Source organism: Scyliorhinus canicula, chromosome 18 (genome assembly GCF_902713615.1).
Source record: "Scyliorhinus canicula chromosome 18, sScyCan1.1, whole genome shotgun sequence".
NCBI classification, from domain to species: domain Eukaryota; kingdom Metazoa; phylum Chordata; class Chondrichthyes; order Carcharhiniformes; family Scyliorhinidae; genus Scyliorhinus; species Scyliorhinus canicula.
Window position 1 is genome coordinate 68,830,008 of NC_052163.1, and position 22,398 is coordinate 68,852,405.

At 50.2% G+C, this 22,398-nt stretch overlaps 1 protein-coding gene across 3 annotated transcripts in view; it reads left to right on the plus strand.

Moving 5' to 3' along the window:
* The first annotated feature begins 679 nt into the window (after positions 1-679).
* The window catches only part of LOC119953246 (ras-related protein Rab-37-like), a 506,036-nt gene continuing 484,317 nt past the window's right edge, over positions 680-22,398 (plus strand). For all 3 annotated transcript variants that reach the window (XM_038777293.1, XM_038777289.1, XM_038777292.1), the window contains exon 1: positions 680-1,155. In XM_038777293.1, the coding sequence (XP_038633221.1) occupies positions 1,000-1,155 (156 nt within the window). In that variant the 5' untranslated portion in view covers positions 680-999. The remainder of the gene's footprint in view (positions 1,156-22,398) is intronic.

The window sequence follows — 22,398 nt, forward strand, 5'->3', positions numbered from 1 at the left end:
GTTCACCTATAGGAAACCTGGGAGAAAGGGCAGCCTCCACACAGTCACCTAAGGTGAGAATTGAACCCCGGTTCATGGTGCTGTGAGGCCTGGGACCCCAGGTCACTGTGCCACCATGCACTCCCTCAAGTCGGAACTCAGTACAACAAAGGTCGTGGTTGTGAAACCCCACGGACCATGGGGTCTCTTCGAGTGCACTCACATCCCTCCATCATCCTCACCTCCTTAGACTAGCATCATCTATTATGTCACCTGAACAAACTTTGTCAAACTCTGCAATTCTTTTCAATATTAAATAATTTAAAGGCCGAAATTAAATGTCGACCTGTACCTATGGAAGGGCGGGGAAAGTAAACAACTCATTCCACAGTAAAAATGTATTGCCAATCACCACCTTAAACTTTGCACTAAATTGAATGAAATGTCTGCCAATGTCATCCTGCTACTCGGAGTCCATTCAGAATAATCCGACCTCTATTCCTGATTAATAACGGAGCATTGTTGCAGCCTGTCCATTTCTCTTTATTGCTCATGGGAAAATGAAGATGCGTGTTGCAATCCGCATTGCTACAGCAACGCTGTCTAAATCTAAAGTTCCGAATCCCAAAACGGGAATAAGACTTCTGGTTTGTGTCAATGAGCTTTACGTTTTACGTCAGCGCGTGTTTCTGCACATTGGTGCTGTTCTGAGCGAGGATAGCAGCGGGAGACAGAGGTTTGAAGACGGCACCTGAATCAAACAGGGGAGAGGGTGGTTCGGGGCTTCACTCTGGCCGCTCCCTGAACACCATCTTCGATGGTCGGCTTGTTCAAGGCGGAGAAAGGAGGAGCTGGCCGTGGTGCTGAACATCCTGCGGCTGGCATTGTGCTGAACAAGCCGGCCGGCAGCATCCAGGGGGCTGTCCCCGAGCTGAACGTGTATTCGGGCTGAAACCCGCTGCCAAGTCCTTCATCACGTCTCGGTCCGTGTTGCCATTCGCCGCTGAAGAAGTGAAGGCGATGGAGTCCAGGTTACACTTGCAGAGTGCCCCTGAAGGCGAGGTCTACTGCCCAGACAGTGCTTATGGATCTTCTGTCTTAGACACGGATACGGAAGAGGGCCACACGCCTCCATCCAATAATATAATTTATTACAACGAGGAACTGATGCATAAGGTGAGTAGCCTTAATATTAATAATAACAACAGTAGGTTACATTAATAGTGTCTGTAACGGATTAAAACGCCCTAAAGCAGGGATTGAAATCCGTATAGCTGCGGAACGGGTAAATGTCGAATGGCAAAGATTATATAGTTTATCGTCTCAGGAATTAAGACACCCTGATGTATGACAACTTTCTTCGAATGGAAAGTGGAGAGGAGATCCGAAAGAAAAGGAAACAGGAGGGAGAAAGAGTTATATGAGTAAAGATTAATGGATAACAGAAAAGGAAAAGGGGCATAGACAGAGTGGATAGTCAGAGGCTTTTCCTCAGGATAGAGGGGGCATAGGTTTAAGGTGCGAGGGGCAAGGTTTAGAGGAGACGTAGGAGGCAAGTTTTTTTACACAGAGGGTAGTGGGTGCCTGGAACTTGCTGCAGGAGGAGGTGGTGGAGCAGGGACGATAGTGACATTTAAGGGGCATCTTGACAAATACATGAATAGGATGGGAATAGAGGGATACGGACCCAGGAAGTGTAGAAGATTTTAGTTTAGATGGGCAGAATGGTCAGTTCGGGCTTGGAGGGCGGAAGGGCCTGTTCCTGTGCTGTACTTTTCTTTGTTCTTTGCCTTTGTTCTTAAAGGGGAAATGGATCATAAAAGCAGAAAATGCTGGAAAAACTCGGCAGATCTGGCAGCATCTGTGGAAAGAGAAACCGGGTTAACATTTGAGTCTGTATGACTTCTTGAGAACTAAGATGTCAAAAGAAGGATGGGCTGATTAGGGACCAAAATAAATCAGAAGGCTGTTGGAAGTGTGAAATGAATATTTTGCACCTGTTTTCTTTGAAGTGGTTGCTTCCAATATCACAATGTTCCAGCTGGTAGATTGGATAGATTAAAAATAGGTAAAGAGGAGTTATTTAAAAGATAATCATTACTCAAAGTAGAAGTCACCTGGCCTGAGTGGGATATTTCTTAGTTTATTGAAGGCCATAAAGATGGAATGAACAGGACTCAATCCACAATCTTTCTCCCCTCCTTGACTTTTAGAATTGTGGGAGAGGGTTGGGTGGTTTAAAAAACTGTATCTCTGTTCAAAAAGGGGAGAGGAATAAGAGTGGTAATTACTGGCCAGTCACCGAATATCAGTGGTTGGAGAAATATGAGAGACAATCTGGGTCATCATTAATTGCCATTTAAAAAAATTGTTAATATAATTTGTTAAAACAGTGGGGTAGCACGGTGGCACAGTGCTCAGCACTGCTGCCTCACAGCACCAGAGATCCGGGTTTGATTCCGACCTTGATGACTGTGTGGAGTTTACATATTCTTTTGTGTCTGTGTGGGTTTCCTCCGGGTGCTCCGGTTTCCTCCCACAGTCCAAAGATTGCAGGTTAGGCAAATTGGCCATGCTAAATTGTCCATGGGTGGGGTTACAAGATTAGGATGGGGATATTGGGCCTAGGTACGGTGCTCTTTCAGAGGGTAGGTACAGACTTGATGGGCCAACTGGCCTCCTTCTGCGCTGTAGGGATTCCATAAATAAATAACAAGCAATGAATGGATTTGGCCAAATTGTGCCTCTCAAAACTATTGGAATTATTGCTGAAGTAAGGGGAGGGATGATAAGGGTACATAAGTTGATATGTGCATGAACTTTTCACAAAGCACCACATATCATATCTCTTTTAAAAACTGATGCAATAGGATGAAAGTAGCTGTGGCCATGTTGATTGACTAAAAAAACAGAGAACAGAGATTAGTGTGAATAGAGGAACTGGAACAAAGCATAGAATAGCTCCCCTCCTGGGGAGGGACCACATGTCTATTAATGTATTGATGTATATTAATTGCGTGGACCTGGTAGACAAATGGCAGATGAAATTTAATGTAGAAACATGTGAAGTGATGCATTTTGGAAGGGGGAATATGGGAAGGCAACATAATCTAAATTACGTCATTTTAAATTGTGTTCAGGAAAAGTGATACCTGGGAGTGAACATAAACAAATTGATAAGACTCCTTAAAAAGCATATGGGATTTTACACTTTAATAATAAAGTATCGAGTACAAAATCAAGGAATTTATGTGAAGCTTTTATAAATCATTACTTAACCTCCAGCCAGAGTTTCCAATTGTTTACAATTCTTGGAAACAATGCTTCATGGAGGGTGTCCAGGCCTTGGACAGCATGCAGAGGGGAGTTAATAGCATGTCAACAAGAATGTTAACAAATGTGTGGAAAGACTCAAGAAGACGGGAATGTCCTCCTTCAATCAGAGATGATTAAGGGGAGTTTTAATAGAGGGATTCACAATTAAGAATGTTTATAGTCGGGCAAATGAGCAGAAAATGAGCCTTTGGCAGCAGGTTTGGGAGCAAATGGACACAGGTTTAAAATAATTGACAAAAGAACTGGGGGAGATGAGGAGAATTAATTCTCTGCTGGAAGTATTTATAATCTGCTGCCTGAAAGGATGGTTGAAGCAGATTCAGTTGTAACTTTCAAAAGGGAATTGGATAAAATCTTTGCAGAGCTATGGGAAAGAGCAGAGGAGTGTGTGAGTCATCTCAGCTTGGCTGAGCTCTATATAAGAGAGAGGCATAAGCGCACTCTCAGTAAACTTTGTGCATGTGAAGTTGGAGACAGCCTGAGTGAGAGAGCCAGATTGGGGATTGAAACTTGGTAATTTAGAGCAGTGCGGTAATTTGGTGCTGAGTGGCAGGCGGTGCTTTTTCCTTTTCGTTTTGGATTCTTTCTTCTGACTTTGTAACTGGTAACCCGCAGGGAGATATCCAGAGAGCATCCTGGGAAGGTAAGTGATATAAGGACCTACCTCATTTCAGGAGCTGTGACCAGGAGAAGCAGAGTGCTGTGTGGGGGAAAGTAAGTGCTACTCTGGATTCTCTGAAACTGACAGCAAGTTTGGACTAAAACAAAACTTAAAAGTGACATTACAGGAGGGCTGTGATTTTATTAGCTAATAGGGAGCTGTGCTAAATTTGAATATCCATTTAAATTACTGGTCAGAAATTGCATTGAGACTGAGGTAAAAAGGAGATATATAAAAAAAAATTACATTAAAAAAATGAAAGCCAAATTAAAAACTAATTAAATAAAATAGAGATGGAGGGTCAGATGATGCATTGTTTATGCATGTTATGGGAGCTGGTGGACCCCATTGTGGTTCCCAGTGAGCACGTCTATAGTAAGTGTTTATTGCTTGATCAACTCCAGCTCAGATATGAGGGGGTGGATTCTGAACTTCAGACACTGTGACACAGCAAGGAGGGGGAGAGATACTTGGACAGTCACACCCCTTTGATTAAATACCTTGAATTCGGCCAGTGGTCAAGGACAGGAGGGTATGGCTGCGAGTGAAGCAGGTACAGGGATTCAGGATGTAGGGTTGCAGGACCGTCAGCCCCTGAACTTGTCCAAAATGTTTGAGATTCTTGCTCCCTGTGTGGACTGGAACGGGGACTGTAGGGAGGATGAGAAAACTGAGTATGGCACTGTGGTATAGGGAGTCATTCAAGTGGGGGGGAGAAAAAAGAAATGTAGATGTAATTGGGGATAGTATAGTTATGGGCATAGACACTGTTCTCTGTGATCAGGATTGCTGTTTCTGAAGGGAGGGAGGCAGAAGGCTGGAAATGATAGGCCGGTAAGCCTGACTTTGGTAAGATTTTAGAGTCCATTATTAAAGATGAGATCGCGGAGTACTTGGAAGTGCATGACAAAATAGGACTGAGTGAGCACGGCAACGTCAAGGGGAGGTCGTGTCTGAAAAATCTGTTGGAGTTCTTTGAGGAGATAACAAGGAGGTTAGACAAAGGAGAACCAGTGGACATGATTTATTTCGACTTCCAGAATGTCTTTAACAAGGTTCTACACAGGAGACTGTTAAATAAGTTATGCGCCCATGGTGTTAAGGGTAAGATGCTGGCATGGATAGACGATTGACTGACTGGCAGAAGACAGAGAGTGAGGATAAAGGGGCACTTTTCAGGATGGTAGCTGGTCACTATTGGTATGCCTCAGGGGTCAGTGCTGGGACTGCAACTTTTCACAATATACATTAACGATTTGGAAGAAGGAACCGAAAGCACTGTTTTTTTTTATAAATGTTTTTATTCAGTTTTCATATTTTATATTGAACAAATTACAAATTGTTAGGAGAGAGAAAAAAAAAACAAACACGCAAAAATTAACATAGATATTTACAGGTAAGCATCTTCGTAGTAGTAACTGCGCCCCCCCCCCCCCCCCCCCCCTCAACATGTTTATTTAGTTTGGTTTTGGGCCTTAGCTAGCCATCGAACCCCCGTAACGAACCTGTAGCCCCCCCCCTCCCGCTACCTTCCCCCGACTATTCTTCCTCTTGTACATTGGCCACAAATAGGTCCCGGAACAGTTGCATGAATGGCTCCCACGTTCTGTGGAAGCCGTCGTCCGACCCTCGGATGGCAAATTTGATTTTCTCCATTTGGAGAGATTCCGAGAGGTCGGACAGCCAGTCCGCAGCTCTGGGCGGTGCTGCTGACCGCCAGCCAAACAGGATTCTACGGCGGGCGATCAGGGAGGCAAAGGCAAGGGCGTCCGCCCTCCTCCCCAGGAATAGATCTGGCTGTTCTGAAACCCCGAAGACCGCCACTATCGGGCATGGCTCCACCCTCACTCCCACCACTTTGGACATAACCTCGAAGAAGGCTGTCCAGTACTCCACGAGTCTGGGGCAAGACCAGAACATGTGGGCGTGGTTGGCCGGGCCTCTTTGGCACCGTTCACATCTGTCTTCCACCTCCGGGAAGAACCTACTCATACGGGTTCTTGTTAAGTGGGCTCTATGTACCACTTTTAGTTGCGTCAGGCTGAGCCTTGCGCACGTGGAGGTGGAGTTGACCCTATGCAGTGCTTCGCTCCAGAGTCCCCACCCGATCTCCATCCCCAGGTCGTCCTCCCATTTCCTCCTTGTTGCGTCCAGTACGGTGTCGTCCCTATCTACCAGTCGGTCATACATGTCACTACAGTTCCCTTTCTCTAGGATACTTGCGTCCAGTAGGTCTTCCAGTAGTGTCTGTCGTGGCGGTTGTGGGTACGTCCTTGTCTCCTTTCGTAGGAAGTTTTTGAGCTGCAGGTACCGTAGCTCGTTCCCCCCAGCTAGCTGAAATTTCTCTGTCAGTTCGTCCAGTGTTGCGATCCTGTCGTCCGTGTATAGGTCCCTGACTGTCAGTGTCCCCCCGTCCTGCCTCCACCTTTTGAAGGTGGCGTCGGTCAGTGCTGGTTTGAACCTATGGTTGTTGCAGATGGGAGCCCTGTTCGACATTTTGGTCAGGCCAAGTTGCTGCCGCAGTTGGTTCCAGAATTGGAGGGTGGCTGTCACCACTGGGCTGCTGGAGTGTTTTTTGGGTGGGGATGGGAGTGCTGCCGTGGCGAGGGCCCGGAGGGAGGTTCCCATGCAGGAGGCCTCCTCCGCACGCACCCACTCAGCTTCTGGCTCCTGGATCCATCCCCTTACTCGCTCGGCTGTTGCTGCCCAGTGGTAGAATTGTAGATTCGGGAGGGCTAACCCTCCCCTGGTTTTTGTTTTTTGTAAGACCTTCTTTGGGATCCTAGCATTTTTACCCCCCCATACGAACGCCATGATGAGTTTGTCCAGCGCTTTGAAAAAGGCCTTGGGGATGTAGATCGGAATGGATCTAAACAGGAAGAGGAGCCTGGGCAGTACGTTCATTTTGATCGTCTGAACTCTCCCCGCGAGGGAGAGCGGGAGTGTGTTCCATCTTTGCAGGTCCTTTTTAACTTCCTCCGTCAGGCTGGTGAGGTTCCATTTGTGGATCCCTTTCCAGTCATGGGCTATTTGGATCCCCAGGTAGCGGAATTTATGTCGGGCTTGTTTGAACGGCTGCCCCTTTAGTGCTGCCCCCCCCCCCCCCCCCCCCCCCCCCTTGCGGGTGTACTGGGAAGATCTCACTTTTGCTCATGTTGAGTTTGTAGCCCGAGAAGGCTCCAAACTCTTTCAGGAGCGCGATGATTCCGTCTATGCTGCTTTGTGGGTCCGAGATATAGAGGAGCAGATCATCCGCATAGAGTGAGACTCTGTGCTCTCTACCTCCCCTTCGGATCCCCCTCCAATTTTTTGCTGCCCTGAGCGCGATTGCTAGCGGTTCAATTGCTAGTGCGAACAGCAGCGGGGACAGTGGCCATCCTTGTCTGGTGCCCCTGTGCAGCTGGAAGTATTGGGAGTTGGTATTGTTGGTCTGTACACTCGCCATGGGAGCGTTGTACAGGAGCTTTACCCAAGCGGTGAACCCTGTTCCAAGCCCGAACCGCTCCAGTACCTCTAAGAGGTATTTCCACTTGACTCTGTCGAAGGCCTTTTCTGCGTCCAGGGAGACGATCACCTCTTGTGTTCTCTCCCCGGAGGGGGTCATTATCACGTTCAGCAGGCGCCTGATGTTCGCGGTCAGCTGTCTACCTTTGACAAAGCCCGTCTGGTCCTCTGTGACCACCTCAGGTACACAGTCTTCTAGCCTTTTGGCTAGGATTTTGCCGAAAGCACTGTTGCTAAGTTTGCAGATGATACAAAGATCTGTAGAGGGACAGGTAGTATTGAGGAAGCAAAGGGGCTGCAGAGGATTTGTACAGGCTAGGAGAGTGGGCAAAGAAGTGGCAGATGTAATACAATGTGGTGAGGTCTGAGGTTATGCACTTTGGAAGGAGGAATGGAGACTATTTTCTAAATCGGGAAATGCATAGGGAATCAAAAGCACAAAGGGACCTCGGAGTCCTTGTTCACGATTTTCTTAATGTAAACCTACAGGTTCAGTCGGCAGTTAGGAAGGCAAATGCAATGTTGGCATTCATGTTGAGAGGGCTAGAATAAAGAGCAGGGACGTACTTCTGAGGCTCTGGTCAGACCCCATGTGGAGTACTGTGAGTAGTTTTGGGCCCCGTATCGAAGGAAGAATGTGCTGGCCTTGGAAAGATCCAGAAGGTAGCACAGTGGTTAGCACAGTTGTTTCACAACTCCAGGGTCTCAGGTTCGATTCTCGGCTTGGGTCACTGCCTGTGCAGAGTCTGCACGTTCTCCCTGTGTCTGCTTAGGTTTCCTCCGGGTGCTCCAGTTTCCTCCCACAGTCCAAAGATGTGCGGGTTAGGTGGATTGGCCATGCTAAATTGCTCTTAGTGTCCAAAAAGGGTGGGTGAGGTTACTGGGTTACGGGGCTAGGGTGGAGACGTGAGCTTGAGTGGGGTGCTCTTTCCAAGGGCCGGTGCAGGCTCCATGGGCCGAGTGGCCTCCTTCTGCACTGTAAATTCTATGATTAAATTCGATGACAAGAATGATCCCTGGAATGAAGATCTTGTCGTCTGAAGAACAGTTGAACACTCTGGATCTGTACTCTTTGGAGTTTCGAAGGATGAGGGGTGATCTTATTGAAACTTACAGGATTCTGAGAGGCCTGGATAGACTAGACGTGGAGAGGATGTTTCAACTAGTAGGAAAAACTGGAACCAGACTGAAGGAACGATCCTATAAAACAGAGATGAAGAGGAATTTCTTCAGCCAGAGGATGGTGAATCTATGGAACTCTTTGCCGCAGAAGGCTGTGGAGGCTAGATCACTGAGTGTGTTTAAGACAGAGATGGATAGGTTATTGATTAATAAGGGTATCAGGGATATGGGGATGCGAAAAATATCAGCAATGATGGAAAAAGTGAAGTCGTATGGGGTTCAGGGTGTACTAGCTAGATGGATAAAGAACTGGCTGGGCAACAGGAGACAGAGAGTAGTGGTGGAAGGGACTGTCTCAAAATGGAGAAAGGTGACTAGTGGTGTTCCACAGGGATCCGTACTCGGACCACTGTTGTTTGTGATATACATAAATGATCTGGACGAAGGAATAAGTGGTCTGATGAGCAAGTTTGCAGATGATACTAAGATTGGTGGAGTTGCAGATAGTGAGGCGGACTGTCAGAGAATGCAGCAAAATATAGATAGATTGGAGAGTTGGGCAGAGAAATGGCAGATGGAGTTCAATCTAGGCAAATGCGAGGTGATGCATTTTGGAAGATCTAACTCAAGAGCAGATTATATGGTCAATGGAAGAGTCCTGGGGAAAATTGATGTACAGAGAGATCTGGGAGTTCAGGTTCATTGTACCCTGAAGGTCGATAGAGTGGTCAAGAAGGCATACAGCATGCTTGTCTTCATCGGACGGGGTATTGAGTACAAGAGTCGGCAGGTCATGTTACAGTTGTATCGGACTTTGGTTAGGCCACATTTGGAATACTGCGTGCAGTTCTGGTCGCCACATTACCAGAAGGATGTGGATGCTTTAGAGAGTGTGCAGAGGAGGGTGGTATCTATGAAGAAAGGTTGAGTAGATTAGGATTGTTTTCATTGGAAAGACGGAGGTTGAGGGGAGACCTGATTGAGGTCTACAAAATTATGAGAGGTATGGACAGGGTGGATAGCAACAAGCTTTTACCAAGAGTGGGGGTGTTAATTACAAGGGGTCACGATTTCAAGGTGAGAGGGGAAAAGTTTAATGGAGATGTGCGTAGAAAGTTTTTTACGCAGAGGGTGGTGGGTGCCTGGAATGCTTTGCCAGCGGAGGTAGTAGAGGCGGGTTCAATAGCATAATTTAAGATGCATCTGGACAGATATATGAACGGGTGGGGAACAGAGAGAAGTAGACCTTGGAAAATAGGCAACAGGTTTAGATAAAGGATCTGGATCGGCGCAGGCTAGGAGGGCCGAAGGGCCTGTTCCTGTGCTGCAATTTTCTTTGTTCTTTGTTCTTTGTTATGATTGAATGGCGGGGCAGACTTGATGGACCGAGTGGCCTAATTCTGTTCCCATGTCTTACGATCTTCTGAAATGGATGGCTCTCTAAAGAGCAGTCACATGCATGATGGGCTGAATGCCTTCTGTTTTCTGCCATTCTCTGATTCCATGAAATTCTATTGAGTAAAAACTGACTATGTGCAGCTTCTCCACAAAAGTCTGAAACATCATGGCCAGGATTCTCCGACCCAGCACCGGGTCGGAGAATCCCCAGGGGAGCGCGAGGCTTCCCTATTCTCCGGCGCCGGTTTTTGGGTGCCCGCGGGATCGCCACCATGCCGGTCGGGGACCGGTGACAGCGGCCCCCCGGCGATTCTCCGGGCCCTGATGGGCCGAGTGGCCGACGAGTTTGGCTGAGTTCCGCCGGCGTGGGTTACTCACCTCCCACACGGGGGCCGTCCTGGAGGGGGGTGGGGGGCCCCCACGGTGGCCTGGCCCGCGATTGGGGCCGACCGATCGGTGGGCAGGCTGGTTCCGTGGGGGCCTACTTTACTCCGACCCGGCTCCTGTAGGGCTCCGCCATATTGAATGGAACCCCTGCGCATGTCTGGAAAAACGCCGGCCGTTCCGTGCATGCGTGGACTCGAGCAGGCCGTTCTGCACCGGTTGGAGCTGCAGGGATGGCTCCGGTGGCAACCGAGCCCCCTAGAAAGGGGAGAATTCCTCACTTTCGGGGCCTTTGACGCCGGAGTCGTTGGTGCGGTTTTCACGCCAGCATGGGGGCATAGCCCCAGTATTAGAGAATCCCGCCCCATGAGTCATTATTAAAGAAATTTATTAGTTGTCAATGACAACCAGCAATTATTTCCAGAGGCTCAATGTGCCCTATCCCCATCACTAAACTGTGCCCTGCATCTGTGCCAATTTAATTAGTGTCTAGCTTTCTGGCCTTATGGGCCCTAATGCTACATCTAGGTGGGTCCCCAGACAGTACAGCAGGAGTGGAGCTAGCCTGCTGTGATTCCAGCCCTGTTCTGCCCGCTGCCATCCAGATATCACCTCCCCTGGGGGAGCCACTGGCACGGCGCCCATCATCTCCTCCTCCCTCGGGATGCCCGTTGGCTCCCAGGCTGCTCCAAGGGATGGCGGTGTTAGAGGACCTAACACCTGAGGGTCCCCCGCCAGCAGGCCGTGCCAGTCACAGGACAAAGTACAAAGAACAATACAGCACAGGAACAGGCCTTTCGGCCCTCCAAGCCTGTACTGATCATGATATTAAACTTTTCAAAAACCCTCAGCACTTCCTTGTGCCATATCCCTCGATACCCATTCTATCCATGTGTTTGTCAAGATGCCTTTTGAACGTTGTTAATGTATCTGCTTTCACAACCTCCCTTGGCAACGTGTTCCAGGCACTCATCACCCTCTGCATTAATAACCTGCCTCGCACATCTCCTCTAAGCATTGCCCCATGGACCTGAAACTTATGCCCCCTGGAGACTGACCCGTCCAATCTGGGAAAGAGTGCCTGCCCATCCACTCTATCCATGCCCCTCATAATCTTTGTAGACCTCTATTAGGTCATTCCTCAATCTCTATTGTTCTAATGAAAACAGTCCGAGCCTATCCACATATTTAACACCCTCCATACCAGGCAACATCCTGGTAAACCTCCTCTGCACCCTCTCGAAAGCCTCCGCATCCTTCTAGTAGTGTGGTGACCAGAATTGTGTGCAATATTCCAAGTGCGGCCTTACCAAGGTTTTATCTAACTGTAGCATGACTTGCCAGCCTGCAGCCCGCTGCCGTCTTGGCCAGGGTCTGCATGCTCATGGCCATGGAGCACAGGCAGTGGACCACCTCTGTCTTGGATTACACCACATCACGCTGTGACTGTGCCACCACCTTTTGGTCTGTGCCACATCAGCTAATGACTGTGCCATCTCCCTCTGGGACTGGGCCACCACACTCTGCATCTGTTCCAATTCAGTCAGAGCCTGGATAATGCTGCCGATGTTCCCAACCATGGCCCGCTGTAACTGGAGCATGCTCAGGAGTGTTGCTGCAATTTCCAGGTGGCTCTGGCATATGGCTTCCTGTGAGAGGGCTGCCCTGTCTTGGACCTGTCCTGGAGCATAGAATACTCCAGGCTTTGGACATGCTGATTCATAGCCAAAATCCTCACCCCCAACGACTCCACTGTGGATGCCACCTGTGCAGTGTTAGACTGGGTGGCATGCATGGTCGGCACGAGCTTCTGTTGCTACACACAGTTTGACTCTTCCAGCTGAACCTACTGGTGCAGGATGCTCGCTGGCAACTCCTCATGTAGTCCCTGGCTCTGTGACTGCATCTCCACGATCGATGGAACTGTCCAAAACCCAGCTGGACAGCAGCTAGTCCCTGGGGTTGGCCCACCCTCCGACCGTCCACCCCCTATGGAGTTCGTACCTCCATCTGATGTACGGGAACATTTGTGTGGTGTGCACCAGAAAGTGTCCTCGGAGCATTTTCACTAAAGTGCCCAACCAAGGTGAGTGTCTCTGGGATGCTGGAGGGTGTTGGAGACAGCTGTGGTGGGAAATCAGTGTCAACATCAGACTCGAGCTCCGGGGTATCCTGGTTTCAGGCATATCGGTCCCCTCCGTGTCGGTGTCATCACTGCTGCTCAGCACACGGGTAAATGGGATAGGGGAAAACAGAAGGACCCGCCCCATCACCAGCAGGTCTTGCAAGACACAAGAGAAGAGGCATAATCAGGCCTCTGGGGGAAAGCAGTATGGGAGTGAGGGTGGTGTGGCGGGGATGGTGTCCGAGTGAGAGTGGGGCGGTGTGGGGGGGTGAAGGTGATGTTGTGGGGGGAGGGGGTTGACACACGTGTCACGGGGAACCGCAACTCAGCAGGGACTCACATGCTCGCCCGATGCCGATATCCACCCCGGTGACTTCCCTTTCCTCGGAACATTCAGGGCTTGTTGCTCTGCTGCGGTGAGGGGCCACAGGTCTGGCAGTACCCCTCTCAACTTCTTCAGCTCTCTGCGGTTATGAGCGGCCTTTTCCTGGGGGGGAGAAACTGAAAACACCCAATGTTAGACAGCCCGATGCATGCAGCCCAGGGGGTGGGTGGCTTCAGTAACCAGGGCACCAAGTCATGGCGGCCAATATTGGTGTCGGCATGTGGTGCAGTGTGGGGGTTCGGCCGCCGTCCTGGGGGTGGGGGGTTATGGATGTGTAGGACGGGGTTGGTGCCAGGAGCACAGTGCTGTCTATTCATCCTGGCGGCCCTGAGGACGTTGTGCAGTTTTTTATGGCACTGCAAGACGGTTCGGATCGTGGAGCTTGAGTGAAGTGTGTAAATGCGGATGCAGCTTGTCATCTTCCTGAGTGTCAATTGTAAATCCGGTGAATCCACGTGGCGCCAGTGCTAGCCCCTTAACAGTCGCTGAATCGGTCCCGGTGCAGCACTAGTTTTGCTGTCATGGAAGTCCCGGTGTCAACACCTAGTCTCAGAAACGGAGAATCCAGCCCCTTGACTGCACCGAAAACACAAAACAAAGTCAACTGATGCCTCCCCCCCCCCCCCCCCACACCAACCCCCCCCCCCCCAAGTCAAGGGAAATGGTCCATATTCCTCACTGATTTTTAAGAGTAAAAATGTCTGACAGAGGCGTAACAAATTCTATAAAATGGAAAAGAATTTATGAAGTTGGAATTCTGTACAATGGAAGTGAATTTACTCCATTGGGATTCTCAGTGTGAACGAGAAGGAGATTAGCTTTATTGGATTCCCATGCAATGGCAAGTGAATGTGTGCGATGAAAGAGAAGCAGATTGATGTATTGGAGTGACTGGCTGAAGGGATTCCACAATGTACATTGCATGTCAGGCATACAGCTTGTATACTTTGAATATTAAAGGTATTGAAATTATATTAAGACAAGTTGAATTCCATCGTAGTTTCTGCATGATTCAGTTTGAAGTGTTTTGTCATGTATTTTTACAAATTTTATAAATAACGTATATGATTAGAAAACAAGACTGGGTGGTGTTGATAGAGAGTAATCCATTGGGATTCTGCGGGAAGAATAGCGAATAATCCGTTGGAATTCCACTGGAATGACAGACAGTGATCCATTGGTATTCTGTGGGACTGAGAGAGAGGACACTATGGAAATTCCACTGAAATGACAGAGTAATCCATTGGAATTCTGTGGGAAACATGCTAAAGAGGTGGAACTGCATAGAATAAAGCCAATCAGTCCAACTAATTTGTGCCAGTCTTTATACTGTACTCTGCTCACGAATCATCGAATCATACATATGACAAGATAGGGAGTGGCCACGCAGGATTTGAACACAAGGAAAAAGATTGTTAAGTTGATGGACCAGAATCCAATACAGAAAGCATAGGGGAAATCGGTTAGCGTTAGGAGACAGAAAGCAGGTTTAGAACGATCTTCAGTTTTTGGAGGGTGCCAGGTGATGGGCTGGCCAGGAGAGCTTTCGAATAGTCAAGACAGGTGATAACAAAGGCACGATTGAGCGTTTCAACAGCAGATGCCCTGATAAAGGGGTGGAGATAAGGCAGTTTTACAGAGGTGGAAATAGGTGATCTTGACGATGGCAAGAATATGGAATTGGAGCTCCAATTCAGATTCAGAGAAACATAGAAAATAGGAGCAGGAGGAGGTCATTTGGCCCCTCGAGTCTGCTCCGCCATTTATGATGACAATGAATGAACATCTGACTCAGCAATCTATTCCCGCTTCACTCCATATTCTTTGATCCCTTTAGCCCCAAGTGCTATACCTAACTCCTTCTTGAAGCATATGTTTTGGTCTCAACTACTTTCAATTGTAATGAATTCCATATAGTCTATCTCCTCATCTCTGATAGAACTATCTCCTAATTTCTGTCCTAAATGGACTGTGAACCTTGGTTCTGGACTCCCCCACCATTGGGAATATCCTTTTTGCATCTACTCTGACTAGTCCTGTTAGAATTTTATAGGTTTCCATGAGATCCCCTCCCTCATTCTTCTGAACTCCTGCAAATTTAACCCTAACTGACACAATCTCTCCTCATGTATCATCCAGGAATCAGCCTGGTAAACTTTCACTCCACTCCCTTGAGAGCAAGAAAATCCTTCCTCAGCCAAGGAGACCAAAACTGCACATTCAAGGTGTGGTCCCAACAAGGGCATGTATAATTACAGCAAGAAATCACTGCTCCTGTATTCAAATCCTCTCGTTATAAGGACAACATGCCATTTGCCTTCTTTACTGCCTGCTGCACCTGCATGCTTCCCTTCAACGGCTGGTGTACAAGGACACCTAGTTTGTGTTGTTCATCCTCCTCTCTGTCTATAGCCATTCAGATAATAGTGTGTCTCCTGTTTTTCCTACCAAAGTGGATAACTCCACACTATCCTACATCTGCCCTTCATTTTCCCACTCACACAACTTGTCCAAATCACACTGAAGGATCTCTGCATCCTCCTCATTGCACACCCTCCCACCAAGCTTTGATTCATTTGCAAATCTGGAGATATTACATTTCATTCCAATATCTAAATCATTAAAATATATTGTCAATAGCTGGGGCCCCAGCACCAATTCCTGCAGTACTCCACTAGTCATCGCCTGTCATTTGGAAAAAGACTCACTTATTTCCTGTCTACCAACCAGTTTTCTGACCACCTCAATGCACTATTCTCAATCCCAAATTCATTAAGTTTACATGCTAATCTCTTAGGTGTGACCTTGCTGAAAGTCTTCTGACTTTCTGGTTCCCCCCTCATCAATTCTACTAGTTACATCCTTGACGAATTCCAGTAGATTTGCAAAGCATGATTTCCCTTTCGTAAACCCATTGTGACTCTGTTCAATCCTGCCACTGTTTTCCAATAAATATTTTATACTCATTGGAATTTAGAAGAATGAGAGGTGATCTCATTGAAACATATCGGATTGTTAAGGGGTTTGACAGGGTAAATGCTGGGATGGTCTTTGTGGATGCAGAGTTTGAGACCCTGCTGGATGCCATGGAGGAGAGGCAGGCCACACTGTTCCCCAGGGTGGGAAGGAGGCTGCCATAGAGCAGGCCTGGGCTCAGGTGGCAGAGGCCATGAGCACCGTGGGCACCATCACGAGGACTGGACAGCAGTGCAGGAAGAAGCAGCATAACCTCAGGGCGACCAGGGTGAGTAACCAGCACCATGCCCCTGGCATCAACCCTCATCCCATACACCCGTAAACCCCCCCCCCCCCCCCCCCCCCCACAAGCTGGAGGACAACCAAACCCCACTCGCTAGCAGTATGCACTCTCACCACCCTGCCGCACATGCCAGTACCATGGCCGGGTGTCCTGCTCAAAAAGGCTATCAGCTGCCCACCCACTGTGCTAAAGGCATCCGACTGCCGAACACTGTGCGCTTTCAATCTCCCCTGCCCCCCCACCCCTCCCAGGAGAAGGCGGTGCATAACCAGAGAGAGAGAGAAGGCCTGAGGGTGACTGCCAGACCTGCACCCCTCACTGTCACAGAGCAGAGGGCACTCAACCTGGTCAGTTGGCCCAGAGAAAGGGCAGGCACCAAGGTGGAAGTTGGCATCAGACAACCAAGTGAGCCCCTGCTGAATTGTGGCGTCCTTCTGACAAGTGAAACATGATCCTCATACCAACCCCTCACTACGCTCAGACCACACCACGACGTCCACATCATCCACCACCTCAACCCGCGATCCAATCATGCGTCATGTCTTGCGTCTTGCAGGATCACCTGGTTATGAGGTGGGCCCTTCTGGTGTCTCCTGCCCCCAACCACAAGCGGATTCCAGTGAGGAGTCGGCAACGGATAGTGAAGGGAGTCCCTAACCTCAGCCCGAGACACCTCAGGGCACCAGTCTGGGGATGACACTGACTTTCTGTCACATCAACACCTTCCACCATCCCAGAGACACTCACCTCGGTTGGGCATGTTAGTGAAGAGGCTCTTGGGGCACAAAACCACAGAAAAATACAGTGCAGAAGAGGCCCTTCGGCCCATCGAGTCTGCAGCAATGCATGAAAAACACAGAACCTGCACATCTAATCCCATTTGCCAGCACTTGGCCCATAGTCTTGAATGTTATGACGTATCAAGTTATCATCCTGGAACTTTTTAAAGGATGTAAGCCATCCCGCCTCTACCACCCTCCTAGGCAGTGCACCACCACCACCCTCTGGGTAAAAATGTTTTTCCTCAAATCCCCCCTAAACCTCCAGCCCCTCACCTTGAACTTGTGTTCCCTCTGGTGCGCACCACAAACATGCAGCGGTACAGCAGGTGGATATGAGAATCCCCAAGGGGGCAGACGGTCGGAAGGGATCCGACACCAGGGACAGCTACCATCCAGACGGATCTCGAGCTTCTGGAAGGGCTGTCCCATCGATAATGAAGATGCAGACACAAAGCCGGGGACCACATGCACCATCCACCACCTGCAGGTGCAGTTGGAGGTGTCCAACATGGAAAATACCGCATGGGTAACATCCACAGTGGAGGCCTTGGGGGTTAAGGTATTGGCCATGGGTCAGGATGTCCAAGGCCTAGGGCACTCTGTGTAGGTGTTGGCTGAAGCACAGACAGGGTCGCCCTGTCACAGGCAGCTATGCACCAGGGCCACCTATAAATTGCATTGCACTCCCGAGCTTGACCCAGTCACAATGGTTTATGGCCCCCCCCCGCCTCTGCCAGGTCGAGACAAGAGCAGGCCTCCAGAACTGGCAGTGCCAGGTGGTTGGAGAGCCCCAGGAGTTCGCTCCAGTTGCATCACATCCCAAAGAATAGTCCAGAGGTCAACTGGCACCCTAAGGAAGGAGCTCATGCTGGCGACTCCTGCAGGGCAGGTGCTGGAACGCCACAGCACATAAAACTCCACCCTCATTCCTATACCTGGCAAATCTGGTGGATGAACAGCACCAAGAGATCTGGGACACTGAATGATTGCCAAGCCCATCCAGGCCCAGTTGCTTGAGAGGACAGCCACCAAAATTACCCAGGTCACAGAGCGGCAATTGCAGCAGGCCGCCTCCATGGCACGGGCTGGGCCCACGAGGTCAGACACCGCATATTGCCCAGGTACCCTGCCCCTCCCACCCCTGCTGCTCGTGCTGCCCACCAGGCCTCCTATTCGGTGAATCTGGAGGCGATTGGAGAGTCCCATGCATATTGGCCCTGGCATACACGTTGTGCGGCCGCCTGTCCCCCCCGGGCCCCATGCCCTGCCCATCCTGGCCCTCCTCCATATCCTCCTCATCTGACAAGGCCTGCCGTTCATCACCCTCCTCCAGCACGTTGCCCCTCTGCTGTGCGATGTTGTAGAGGATGCAGCAGGCCACCACGATGTGGGTGACTCTCCTAGCGCCACACTGGAGGGCCCCTCCAGAGCGGTCCAGGCACCTGAACCACATCTTCAGGATGCAGGTGCACCACCCGATTACGCCCCTGGTTGCTGCATGGGTTGGCACGACGGTTTTAGAGAGTTTCCATATTGGCATGTGGCCTCCGGATAGGCATCATATGCCATGACTGCAGCGGATAACCCCTGTCACCCAAGAGCTAACCCATCACCTGGGGAGCACCTTAAAGGTGTCAGGAATCATCGAGTGTGCCAGGATAAAGGCATCATTTACACTGCCTGGGTATCGGGCGCAGACGTACATGATGTGCATCACATGGTCACACACCAGCTGCATGTGGAATCCCTTTTGGTTTGTGAAGACCAGCCCATCATGGGCCAATGCTCACAGGGGGAAATGCATCGCGTCGATCACCCCCTGGACCTGGGACATCTCGGCGGTGGCTGCAAACCCGCTGCCCGGGCATCCTGGCGGGCTCAGTCCACATTGAAACTGATTTATTGTGCCGACCTGGCATATTGGGCCTTCTTGATGGCGTGGATACACCTGTGCACCGAGGTCTGTGTGATCCTTGACAGGTACCCATTCAGCGCCTGGAAGGACCCTGTGGCAGAAAGGTTCAGGGCGGCCATCACCTTGATGTCCACTGGGAACAGATGTCCTCCCCCCATACCTCCGCAATGCTCAGTGCACCATGATTCGGCAGATATGCTGTATGGTCCCTTGCTCAGCCGGAATTTTCAACGGCATGCCCTTTCCGGAAGGTCCTTGAAGGATATGCACTGCCAGAGCACATGAGGTCTGATGCGGAGCCACTTTCCCACCTTCTCCTCGGCCTGTTGGGCGGACGGCCCTTCATCCTCACTGGCTGGCTCCTGTTCATCTGGGGCAGGTTCCACTGCTGCAGGGTCTTCCTTGTGCAGCTCCAGCTCGTACAGCCTCAGGGCATTCTCAAGGCTGCGACGACTAGGATGAAGGCCACCATTCCTGGTTGAATTCAAAAGTCTATGTCTGCAGGGGTGAATGGCATGCGTACGCCTGTGCCCAACCAGGTCCAACGGGCTACACAATTACCCCAACTTGTCCTGCAACTCCTTCTCCTGCATGTCACCCCTCCCTCTCCTCATCCCCACACCCATCCAACGCCGTTCCCCTGGCACTCTGCACCGCACCTATGACCCTTCGGTGCCTGGCCCCAGCACCCATCCCTGACGGCAGGGTTACTGGTGGCTGGCCCGACCCATGCCAGAAATGCGCTCTGCGACCCCTGTCTGGCTTCCTCCTGTCGGGGGTACAGTGGGCGTTGCCCTTGGATGGGTCGCCGGTAGGTGATGCCCAGTTGTAGGGGGGGCGGTTGGTGGGCTGGAGGGTTGGGGTGCAGGGTTGGTGGGGTGGGGGCACCCATACGGCCGGTGTCACTCTGCGCCATGGTGGGCGCTCAGTGTGGTGTGCAGCAAGGTGACTGCCTGGCAGGCGGTGCCAATGGTGGTCTATGCCTGGATACACTGGTCCTGGGGGGGGGGTTTCCCAACCCCACAGCCCATCTGCTGGTCATGCCTACTACTTCCCCCCCTCACCCCCCCCCCCCCCCCCCCCTGCCCTAGCAGATACCCCATCAAGCCTTGCCAGCAGCTGGACCAGCGGCCCACTGTCCCGCCTCTGGGAACATGACCTCCCCTCTTTCTCTCCCTCAGCAGCCATGGGGCCTATTTCCCAATGTTTAAAACCACAAGTGAACCTTCAGTGTGTGCGGCAGCCCCTGGCACCTGTGGTTCCACCTCCAGCCTGCGTTGACGCTGCTGCCTTTTCCAATGTCTGGCCACCTTGGTGGCCACCAGCAACGGCTGTACTGAAGCCCAACTCTTTCGTGTTTGTTTGTTGGCAGCTGTAACAATGGTGCTGACGCTCCCAGAGTTCAAGCATACTCTTCAGGCTTCAAAGTTTTATTGAAATGCTGTACATTAATCATCCTCTGAGACATGGCTTGTGTGTCCTCGAGGAGGCATTTGAGTGTTGAGGAGTGTGAAGTGCTCTCACAACTAACAAGGCTCATTTGAAATGGCCTTCAGCTGTGAAGCTAGAGGCTCGGCACAGTCAAAGGTGGTGAAATTGACTTTAACATTGAAACCACAGCACGGTTCTATCCTGGAAGTGTAGGCAGACAGGCTGCAGCTGTGGTTGCCCCTGTTATGGGTACGTATAATATTTAAAGATATCCTCACAAATGCAAAGCCCCTCACTAGACCCTTCAGCTCCATTCACCCCCCCCCCCCCCCCCCCCCCCCCCGCCCCATGCCCCTGGAACGGGGTGACCTCCAAACTGGAATGATTCAGCCCCTTACCCAAGCCTGACCCACCGACCCTGCTGGTGCCCTTGAGCTGCATGCTGGAATTTGGAAATGGCTACTCACTGCCTCAGTTCCCCTCTGCACCATTGCGCCAGCTTCATGTTTTTAAAAAGGAGTACTAAACGATACTCATGTGATTTCTCACTGTGGAGCTGGTTAATTTGTTTTTTTGTTCATTTACGGGATGTGGGCTTCGCTGGCTAGACCAGCATTTATTGCCAATCCCTAGTTGCTCTTTAAAAGATGGTGGTGAGCTGCCATTCTTCAACCTCTGCAGTCTGGAAGTGTAGGTACACCCACAGTGCTGTTCAGGGGGGTGGTCCAGGAATTTGGTCCAGCGACAAGGAACAGCGATATATTTACAAGTCAGGGTGATGAGTGATTTGGAGGGCAACTTACAAGTTATGGGGTTCCCAGGTATCTACTGCTCTTGTCCATCTAGAATGTAGTGGTTGTGGGTTTGGTCAGTACGGCCTAAGGAACCTTGGCGAGTTAATGCAGTGCATCTTGTAGATAATAAACATGGCTGCCACTGTTTGTCGGTGGTGGAAGATTTGAATGTTTGTGGAAGGATGAGCAATCAAGTGGGTGTTGAGCTTCTTGAGTGCTATTGGAGCTGCTCTCATCCAGTCAAGTGGGGAGTATTCCATTACACTCCTGACTTGTGCCTTGTCGATGGTGGACAGGCTTTGGGGGGTCAGGAGATGAGTTCCTCGCCATAGGATCCATAGCCTTTGACCTGCTCTGGTGACCACAATATTAATTTGGCTAGTCCAGTTCAGTTTCTGATCAATGGTAACCCCCCCAGGATGTTGATTGCGGGGGATTCAGCGATGGTAGTGCTATTGAATGGCAGCACGGTAGCATTGTGGATAGCATAATCGCTTCACAGCTCCAGGGTCCCAGGTTCAATTCCGGCTTGGGTCACTGTCTGTGCGGAGTCTGCACATCCTCCCCGTGTGTGCGTGGGTTTCCTCCGGGTGCTCCGGTTTCCTCCCACAGTCCAAAGATGTGCAAGTTAGGTGGATTGGCCATGATAAATTGCCCTTAGTGTCCAAAATTGCCCTTAGTGTTGGGTGGGGTTACTGGGTTATGGGGATAGGGTGGAGTTGTTGACCTTGGGTAGGGTGCTCTTTCCAAGAGCCTGTTCAGACTCGATGGGCTGAATGGCCTCCTTCTGCACTGTAAATTCTATGAATGTCAAGAGGCGGTGGTTAGATCCTCTCTTATTGGAGATGGTAATTGTCTGGCACTTGTGCAGAGTGAATGTAATTCGCCACTTGTCAGCTCAAGCCTGGATATTGTCCAGCTCTTGCTGCATTTGGAAATTAACTACTTAATTATCTGAGGAATTACGAATGGCACTGAACATTGTGCTATCATCCGCAAACATTCCTCTTCTGATCTGATGATGGAAGGAGGTCCTTGTTGAAGCAGCTGGAGATGGTTGGGCCTCATGTACTACCCTGAGGAACTCCAGGATGTCCTGGAGCTGAGATGATTGACCTCCAGCCACCACAACCATTTTCCTTTGTGCCAGGTATGACTCCAATCTAGGGCAGCACAATGGCGCAGTGGTTAGCATTGCTGCCTCACGGCGCCAAGGTCCCAGGTTCGATCCCGGCTTTGGGCCATTGTCCGTGTGGAGTTTGCGCATTCTCCCTGTGTCTGTGTGGGGTTTGTCCCCACAACCCGTAGATGTGCAGGGTAGGT